Source organism: Myotis davidii, unplaced genomic scaffold, assembly GCF_000327345.1.
Source record: "Myotis davidii unplaced genomic scaffold, ASM32734v1 scaffold44, whole genome shotgun sequence".
NCBI classification, from domain to species: Eukaryota; Metazoa; Chordata; class Mammalia; order Chiroptera; family Vespertilionidae; genus Myotis; species Myotis davidii.
Genome location: NW_006299705.1, coordinates 15,312,178 through 15,322,259, shown reverse-complemented (window position 1 = coordinate 15,322,259; position 10,082 = coordinate 15,312,178). Strand labels below are relative to the sequence as shown.

At 40.5% G+C, this 10,082-nt stretch overlaps 1 protein-coding gene across 1 annotated transcript in view; it reads left to right on the top strand.

The window, feature by feature from the left end:
• FAM172A (family with sequence similarity 172 member A) overlaps positions 1 to 10,082 on the top strand; it is a 253,346-nt gene that overhangs the window by 237,835 nt on the left and 5,429 nt on the right. The window contains exon 9 of the mRNA XM_015571579.1: positions 3,734 to 3,850. Coding sequence (XP_015427065.1) covers positions 3,734 to 3,850 — 117 coding nt within the window. The remainder of the gene's footprint in view (positions 1 to 3,733; positions 3,851 to 10,082) is intronic.

The following is a 10,082-nucleotide window of genomic DNA, read 5'->3' as shown; positions in this document are numbered from 1 at the left end:
TGGGGGAGGGGGCAGGATTGGAGGTGAAGGGCCATGGTGGTTGGCTGGCTGCCTCTGCACCTGATCGGAGTGGGTGGGCCGATCTGGGGCAGGGCCAGCCAAGGGGAGGGGCGATTAGGGTTAAGGCTGGCTGAGGGGAGGGGCTGCAGGCCGATCAGGGTAGGGGGGCGATCAAGGGCAGGACCAGCTGCGGGGGAGAGGTAGCAGGAAGTTGACCGGCTGGACCCACCCCCTATTAGGGGTCAGCGGGGGAGGGGCGGCAGGAGGTTGGCCGCTGGCCCCACCCCCTGATCGGGCTGAGTTTGCTGGCCGCAGTGGGTGTCATAGCGACCAGTCATTTCGGTCATTACTGCGTTATGGGTGCTGGCTTTTTATATATATAGATTATGGTATGTTACTGAGAAACATCTATGTGATGCAGATGAAAGAACACAGAACAAAAGTCATGGTCAAGTGTCACTTTGTATCTGTGTGGCCCTTAACCAATTTCTCCACTCAGTTTCCTCTTCTTCAAATGTAAAAATAATACAAGTTTTGCATATATTTTGCATATATATTATTTCAGAATAAAGTGAGAATGAATATGTATTCATTTTGAAATTTGTGAAGTGCTGTTCAGATATAATTAAATATTATACATACACAAATAAAAACAAGCAATATTGTAACCTTACCATACACATAGCCTATTAAACCATGGAATTTGGGCCGAAACCAGTTTGGCTCAGTGGATAGAGCGTCGGCCTGTGGACTGAAAGGTCCCAGGTTCGATTCCAGTCAAGGGCATGTACCTGGGTTGCGGGCCTATCCCCAGTGGGAGATGTGCAGGAGGCAGCTGATCGATGTTTCTCTCTCATCAATGTTTCTAACTCTCTATCTCTCTCCCTTCCTCTCTGTAAAAAATCAATAAAATGTATAAAAAAAACAAACAAAAAAAACCCATGGAATTTGGATGCTGATGTCAAAGATATTTATCACTTCATCCAGAACCTGATACCATATTAAAGATATGAAAACAAAAATGGAATATCCTTTCTGTTTGAAATATTGATATAGATGTTAAATTCATGTACATAATTGTAATTGTTTGAAGAGATCATTTAACAGGCATCTCATAGTTCATTCAAGAACTATGGAGACATTGCGATCACATGGTCCTTTATCATTTTTAAAGACAGATCCCTTTGAAAATCTAATGAAAACTAAGGATCTTCTCCCAGAAAAATGTTTGTATCTTATATAAACAGAATTTTGCGAGGAATTTCAGAGGTGTTCATATGACTGGCATTTAGTAAGACTTCGGTGATAAGGCTCCCTTACTTTCACATTTCTGGGTTTTCTAGACTATTATGGCCTCCACCTATTCCTTGATTTAGCTACATTCCATCTAAAGTCTGTCTCTTTAACAGTCTTAATCCCTGTGTTCAGACTACCCTCACTATTGCCATTCTCTACATTTTTCATCAGTGCTTATCCCCAGTGCAGGCAGTAAGGGGGAGAGGGAATGTAGGGGAAGGAGCATGAACCAGGCTAACAAATGTAAGAAGCAGACGAAGGCTTTGGACAGAAGTGGCGGTTGTAGGTAGTTCCAGTATTAGCAGATGAGGTTGCAGCAAGGCTGAAACAGAGGCCAATAGTCTGAGAAACTAAACTGTTAAAATTTTCACTGATTTACAATTCTAATCCGAAACAGTCAAATATTTGAAATTATTTGTTACTGTGTTCATTTGTAAGCAGCTGTCCATTGAGATTCTCTGTAATTTAACCATCTCCTACCTTTAATAATATAATATAAACTGATTTTTAAGATGTAAAATACTGTAACAGTGTATGGGGTTGTCATGCTGGATTATAATATGGTTTGATGTGATGTAAAGAAAAGTTGCACAACATCACATCTGTTGTATGCAATGCCAGCCAGCCCTATGGACAAACAGGCCAAAGTTCTTTTTCTCTATTAATCCATGTAACAACTAAATATTTTTCCAGGTTTGGAATTTTAATCCCCAGATTTTCTACTTTTGCTTCTAAATCCTCAGCTTATTTAACACTTTTTTTTTTTATCATTTCACCAACAGTACTCAGTTTTTAGTATCTTCAGACAATAAATAAATTGGCATCTATTAACAACAAAATCGAAGGTCAATATTTTAAAGTGCAAACATATTCTTAGAATACCAGAGAGTATGTTCTTATTTTGTAACTTCAGCAACAGTCACCCGAGATCTTCAAAAGTGTTACTGTTAGAGTAAGGGCATGTAAGTTCTTTGTAAGCCAGATGGAGTCACTATTGTGGAAGTTTGCTTTTTATTATCTGATGGTGGTTTAAATTTTTATATGCTAGTGCCAACATGATCCAATGAGAGTCTATTTTTAAAATAAAATCTAGAAGAAGGTAGCAAACTACTTAATAATGAATGTGAAGAATTGAATTAGCATATTATTTTATGTTCTTAAAAAAATTATTGGTATTGCAAGGTGAATTTTTGTAGTAATATTACATGTTGATAACCGACACTGATTTTAAGATTTCCGCATCATATAAGCAGAAAACACCGGGAACAGAGATTTAAGGTGCAGAGATGCTGCTGAGGCAGCATTAACGTGAATTAGATTCCTCTTAGGTAGTGCTCAGTGGAAGGGGATGTGCATATGCAGGGTTTAAAGAAACTTAAAAGCGTGAGAGACATTTTTAATTTAGAATGCCAACAGGCATCGTTTGATATCCGAAGTATAGCTTGCAATGTTTTTTCCTACGAGATTTCATCACCATTCAGAATGCTTTCTTGTTTAAATATGATACTATATTTATATATACAATTCATAAAATAAACAGTAGATGATAGAGAAATCACTTTTTTTAGAGGGAGAAAGAAACATATGATATAAGGAAATAGAACATGCTATGAAATTCAAAGCTTCTACTTACTGTATTTTAACTAATTTTTATTAATCTTATATTTGTTTTGTTAAATTAGGGTCACTAGTGTTAGTAGATTAAAACTTTTTATGATTCTTTTCATCTGGAACTATTATTTTTCAGTTTCTTTATCTTGTAGACCACTGATGAATTCTTCAATTTCTTCAAGTGACTCTTTTTCAAATTTTATAACCATTTAATTTTCTAGTAATAGCATTCTACAGAAAGAAGTTAAAGTGAATAGTTTCTCAACATAAATAAGTATATTAGAAAGCAGATTTATATTGCTGTGCTTTGAAGAGGAAGGTCTTTGTGGACATTTAAAACACCAAGGAATTATAAAGCCATGGTGAAGAGCAGGCTAGTAAAGCAAGATATCTTTCTTTGCTGATGTGCCATCAACTGAAAATTAATATGAATTAGTCCTGTAGCTAACAGTGAGCTGCAGGTACTAACTTCCCTAAAACACTGAAATAGGAAGTGGTAGAAGAAACTGGTAAAAGAAACCCCAAGGGCATCCTCTTTTTTACCCACTATGATCCCTTTAATCCTTGCATTGTCAAACCACATGAAAAATAACAGAGCTGCACAGTTCTAATACTTAAGTGAAATTATCTTTTAAAAATAAAATGTTAGGTCTTTTCATATCTCCGGACAAGAATAAGGCATGTATTCCATGCAGAAAGAGTAACTTGGAACAAGAGATGCATATTGCTTTTGTATTTTTAACACAATATTATTATCTATGACTAAGCAGGCTGCACCCAGTAGAAAAAAATTATAGGCAATATTTATTTTCTGTTTTTGAAACAGATGATTCAACGAGAAGCAGATGTAAAAAGCAAGGTAACTGCTGTGGCACTGACAGACTCTGTTCACAATGTGTGGCATCAAGAAGCTGGCAAAACCATTCGAGAGTGGATGAGAGAGGTGAGACTGGGTTTTTCCAATGCTGAGATGAATGAGTGTGAGCCTTATATCCTGATCCCCCACCAACATATATTACCTCCCACCCTCAAATGCCCTTTCTAGAGGCAGAACATTGAGAGGGAATAGAAAAAAAACTAGACATATTTGAAATAATAAGAGAAAACCCTTCTGAAGAACAAATACTTTGAAAGCCCTCTTGCCTTTTTTGGTTTGCTATAGAATATTACATATGCACACAGTATACTGTAGGAGCTTTGGCTGAAGAAGGTCATGATCTGTTAAGAGGTTATTAGCCCCTGATATTTAATTTTCCCACTGGTGCACTTAATTACAAGAAAGAAACTTGGCTGTACTCTGGTCTCCTCCTTCCCTGAATTCTTAAGTGGATTGGCTCACCACTGCCAGTAGGGGGAGAAGAAATAAAAAGCAGAAATAGTGTTTTGCCAGACTCTTGAGCTAGAAGAAACCCTAGAGCTGGTCAGGATCCAGCCTCCAGTTAAGAAAGCTTCTTGTCATTTTTTTAAGGGCTAGTGAACTTGAAAACTAACAGGGACTCATTGACTATGCTACCACTTAAAAAAAACAAAACTTTCAGCCCATTATTTCCTTTATTTCTATCTATATATACAAAAGCCTAAGCATTCATTACGATGGAACAACTGGAACGACTGATTGCTATGGTGTGCACTGATCACCAGGGGGCAGACACTCAATGCAGGAGCTGCCCCCAGCCTGCAGGCCCTGATTGCTGATGGAGCCTGCCAGCAAACCTCCTGGTCCCTATCCCCAGCCTGCAGGTCCCAATGGCCCAATCGGGGCCGAGCCCCCTGGCTGGGATGGGAAATTGGAGAGAAGGGGGTGGCGGCGAACATGGCCCCATTCCCCTGGAGGCCGAGGGCCAGCTCCCTCCTTGGGACCAGCAGCCAACTTCCCAGGATTCTCCCTGCAGCTGGCAGGCCCTGATTGGCCCACTGCCTGCCCTCTGTGGTGGATCCCCCCCCTCCCCAAGCCGGCAGGCCCCAATTGCCTGATTGGGGCCAGGTCCCAGGCTGGGACGGGGAACTGGGGGCAGGCAGTGAGGAAAGGAGGAGGGTGAAGGCGGGAAGGCAGGGAACCGTGCGGTGGCAGCATGCAGGCAGGGAGGGAAGGAGGAATTGGTGAGGCGGGAAACCTGATCATCCCTGATCGCTGGCCAGGCCTAGGGACCCCACCGGTGCATGAATTTCATGCACCAGACCTCTAATTATAGGTAAACAGCTGAAGTTTTTATTTATATTTACCTTTCTGATATTATAAGCAATTGACATCAGCCACATCATGCTATAGCAGTTGTTTAGTCAGATCACATGCTTATATGAATAAGCTGGTTGACCTAGATTTTTTCTCAGTTTTTGTTGATGGAACACCCAGACATTTATTCAGCTGACCTCTCACCATAGCTGTGGTGGGTAACATCTACCAGCCCTCATGGTGCATGGTAAGGACTGAGTTGACATTGGAAGAGTTTCAAAAACTAGGACTAGGCTATATAATCCTATAGTGGTGTTATCATAATACCACCTATCTGTTTACACTGTTTTTGTCATTCCCCAATAGAAAAAGTACCTTTATCATAAAAAGTCCAAAATAATTTTACTCCATTCCTCATAATGCTGTAAACATAAAAAGGTGGATTTATTTTCATCTAGTCTAACTCCCAGGTGTTTTCTGACCACATTAGTTTTCATATTTCTTCATTTGCATGTATCTGAATCCTTAATTGTCTCTTCCAAGGGCTTAAACTTTTTCTAGAGACATTTTATGTATTTCATGCTGATACTTTTTTGTGTGCTATTTATCTGTCCAAATGGATACATGAACAGCTTCCAGCCCATGTGGAATTTAGGACCTGTACCAAACTAGAAACATCCTGTTCATTATTTTTTCAACTGGGCATTCTTTGTGTCTCATTCTAGATGACAAATATAACACTATTTATTTAGGTTTACTTTTTTAGGTATTTCTAACTAAAACTAGATAAGGTGTCCCCTTCCAAAATCAGAATATATTCTTTGGATTTTATCTGACCGAAATAGGCAGTAATTTAAAGCCTCTTAATGTAATCAAAACTGCCAATTATTTCTTTGCTAACAGCCTTTGTTAAAAACATTCTAATGTTATAAAATTTTACAAATGACCTATCTCTTGAAATAGTTCCTTCAACTCCCTTGATTATGCCTTTGGCATGAAGCAGCATGAAGAGTTTTGCATTATGACATACCAAAATTCAAACCCCAGCTCAATTCAAACCTACCTAACTGTAGTCTTGGGCAAGTTGTTTAATATCTTGGATATTCTCTCTAAAATATAAAACCTACCTTGTAAACATTGTTGGCACTGTAAAGAAGTTTAATAAATCACAGCTATTGTTGTTATAGTAACCTTCACATCCCCAAATAATGTGAAATACATGAACTGTATTTTCTTTTTGTTTTATGAATGGTTTTCCTATTCAAAATATCTTACAAAAGGTATGGGTAGGGAGTTAGGAAAACTGAATTTTGATTATGCTCCTGGCTTACTCGTTAGGTAAATAAATAATTAGAGATCAAGCATGTACCAGATACTTTGCTTAGACTTATAGTCTTGGGAAAGCCACTTTTTTGTTCTTCTGGGCCTAGTTCGTAATTGTGAATTAGACATAATTTCTATTCTATCTACTTCCTGAACTATTTTGAGAATCAAAGATGATGAGCAAGAAAAAAACTCCTTGAAAAGCAAATGATACTATTTAAATAAATGAAATGTGTTATTATAGAAAACACTATAATATCCCGAAGATAAAAATTATTAGATCAGAGTTGATAGAGCTTTGAAATTATCCCTGCTCAGAGTTCATCCCTAAAGCAAGAACAAAATCAGAAACTATAGAAGACTAGGCCAGGTGTCCTTGTAAGAACTCACTAAATGTGTGACCCCCGCCTTGTAGATAATTTATGTGGTTTGGCAAGATAAGAGTCCACTGTTTTCCAACACTTAGGATGAAACTTCATCCTCTCTTCTTTCACCTTTATTAGTCCTTGTCTATTCTGCAAGACTCCTTGAAATAATGAAGGCAAACAAGCCTGGGGTCAGTAGACAGAAAGGATGGTTGTCTTGAGCACGGGGATTGGGAGAAGGTGTGGTAGGGGAGCCTTTGTGTCCCTTGGCGTCCACCTCCTCCTCGCCTCCTGCTCTAGCCTCATTTAGAATCATCTCAGAAACTGAGATATTTTGCAAATATCCCTCCCAAGAAAAACACCTTAGCCAAACTGGAATGTCTTCCCTAAAAATAGCAGTGGCGTTATAGATGAAGCCACAATGCTTTCGGCCTCATGACTGGCTCCATTATTTCACCCAACACCACTTTAAAATGTGAAAGTAGGACAGTAGTACAAGTTGCCCACTCATTCCTGTTAGATTGCAAATTAGTAAAACTGTCTTTTGTTTTGTAAGCCAGTTTAAATTAATATTTTAAAGTTACTGATGTTAAGTACTTGTTTTCTATAGAGAGCTGATTTTTCAGTCCTGTTCATTAGCATACATAAAGAATGTTAAGTACTATATTTTTGTATTACTTGTATAATTGTAAAATAACAATTTCCTTTAAAGAAAGAAGGTCAGAGAGGGTTACTTTTGGCAATTATTACAAGTGAAACCTACTCCCAACCAAAAGACCCAGTGCACATACTAACCAGCCTCATGAGGAGAGGTCAAAGGTGGCCAAAGGCAGCTCCTGAGAGACACTTCTCACCTCAGGCTCCAGGATGTAAAGGCTGCATGGGCAAGGATGATCCTGGAGACTGTTATGCCAAGTGCAATAGCCAGACATAGGAAGGAAAATTCTCCATAATCTGACATATATGTGGAATCTAAAAAAGTAAGCACACAGAAGAGAGTAGGTGGTGACTACCAGTGGCAGGGAGGTGAAGGAAATGGGGAGATGTTGGCCAAGAGTACGAAGTTGCAGTTACGCAGGTTACCTAAGTTTAGAGACCTGATGGTCAGCATGATGACTGTACTTAACAATATTGGATTGAACACTAGAAATTTGCTAAGAGAATAGACTTCAGTTTTTCTCAACACACACACACACACATACACACACACAAATCTATGTGAGATTTGTTATTTAGCTTGACTATAATAAGAAAACATTTCACTATATACATATATATCACATCATGTTATATACCTTAAATGTATAATTTTTATTTTAAAAAATAAAAATAGAAAAGGCTGAGTGGGCAAATGTCATTTTCTGCCTTACCCCTAGCTTTTGAAAGTCTCAAGCCAACCCAGATGTATGGTTCTCCATAGCGGTCAGGAACCCTTACCTATTGCCATGCAGCTCTGTGTGTCGGTGCTGGACACTCAGACTGGTGAATTGTTCTTGTTGTATGAGGAGACAATACCTGCCACATTAAAGATCGGTGCCTAAGGCATTGATGATTTACTACTCAGACAAATGAAATAAAAGTGAATCAAATCCTAAACTCCAAATACTTCCAAATACCTTGCATAGGCATACCTACTATCTATTTTCTCTTTAAACATAATATACTTTTATTAAAAAAATTAATTCATTTCATATCTACACTAAAATATTGCAAACCCTTGGTTCACATGTCAAAGAGTCACTCAGGACTGTGGCCAAAGGCACTTCTAATCATTAATAATAGTTTCCAAGCTTTTGGATTTTACAAAGAAGACAATTTACAACCCCCAAATCCCATAAGGTCATCATTTCAGAGTAAAAGACCTTTAAATTGAAAACACTTAACTTTAAGAAACACTCACTTACAGTAACTATTTTTCTCTTTTTCCCTCAGACCCAGAGAAACTCTAGTTACATGATCCATCCTCGTATGCTGGCTCTGGTCCAGAGCTTCTTTCTTCATGCTTGTTGGTTGGGATTAGGCTCAGGCATGGCTCTGTTGGTACCTCTAGTCCAGTATGCCCTGTGTTGTCTGCTTGGGCACCTGAGAATAGATCTCCCGGGACTAGGCATTCACTCCAGCATGTTTTAAGTTTAGATAGGGCATCTATTTTCTTTTTTTAATCCTCACCCAAATATGTTGAGAGAGAGAGGATGGGTGGATAAAGTGAGAAAGAGAAAAATCAATATGAGAGAGAAACATCAATCAGTTGCCTCCCATACATGCCCTGACCAGGGATTAGACCCCCCACCAAGGTGTGTGCCCTGATTGGGAATCGAACCCACAATCTTTTGGCATACAGGACAACACTCCAACCAACTGAATCACCTCGCCAGGGCTAAATAGTGTTGCCTCTGTCGCCAGCACTTTGCTAGCATTCATCTCAACTGAAGAACTGGGGTGAGTCGAGGGCAAACTGGGGCATTGAGAAGACGAATAGAATAAGCATTAGAACAGTGATAGAGATTTGATTTCTAAACTATAGAAACACATCTCAAAATAGGAAATTATATTTGACTAGAAGCCTGGTGCATGAAAATTAATGCATTGGAGGTGGCATCCCTCAGGCCAGCCTGCCCCTCTCACAGTCCGGGAGGCACCCGGTGATCAGGGAAAGGCAGCACCCCATCACACCTCTGCTGCTGCCACTGCCAGCAGTGCAAGCCTCAGCTGGCCCTGGTTACCTGAGCCTCAGGCTGCCCTGGGTGGCTGGGCAGCCACCATCCGAGTCTGGCCTGCACCTCAGGCGGCTGGGGAGCTAAGGAGACTGGGGGACTGGGCCTTGCCACGCGCCTGCCATCCCGGTGGGGCTCAGGGGACTGGGCGCCGCCATCTTGTGGCTGTGGGTGCTGCCATCTATGAGGGTGTGGCAGCCAATTAGCATATTCCCTCCTTATTGGCTGTGGATGCTGCCACCTTTGAGGTGGGCAGTCAATTAGCATAGTCCCTCTTTATTGGATGTGAGCACCACCATCTTTGTGTGAGGGTCAATTAGCATATTCCCTCTTTATTAGATAGGACTAGAGGCCCGGTGCACAAAAATTTGTGCACTCGGGGGGGAGAGGAGGGTCCCTTAGCCCAGCCTGTGCACTCTCACAGTCTGGGACCCCTCGGAAGATAACGACCTGCTGGCTTAGGCCTGCTCCCGGGTGGCAGAGGGCAGGCCTAATCCCTAGGTGCAGCCCCAGGTCGGGCTCAGAGCAGGGCTGATTGGGGAGTTGGGGCACCACCCACTGTCATGCACAGAGCAGGGCGGATTGGAAGGTTGCGATGAC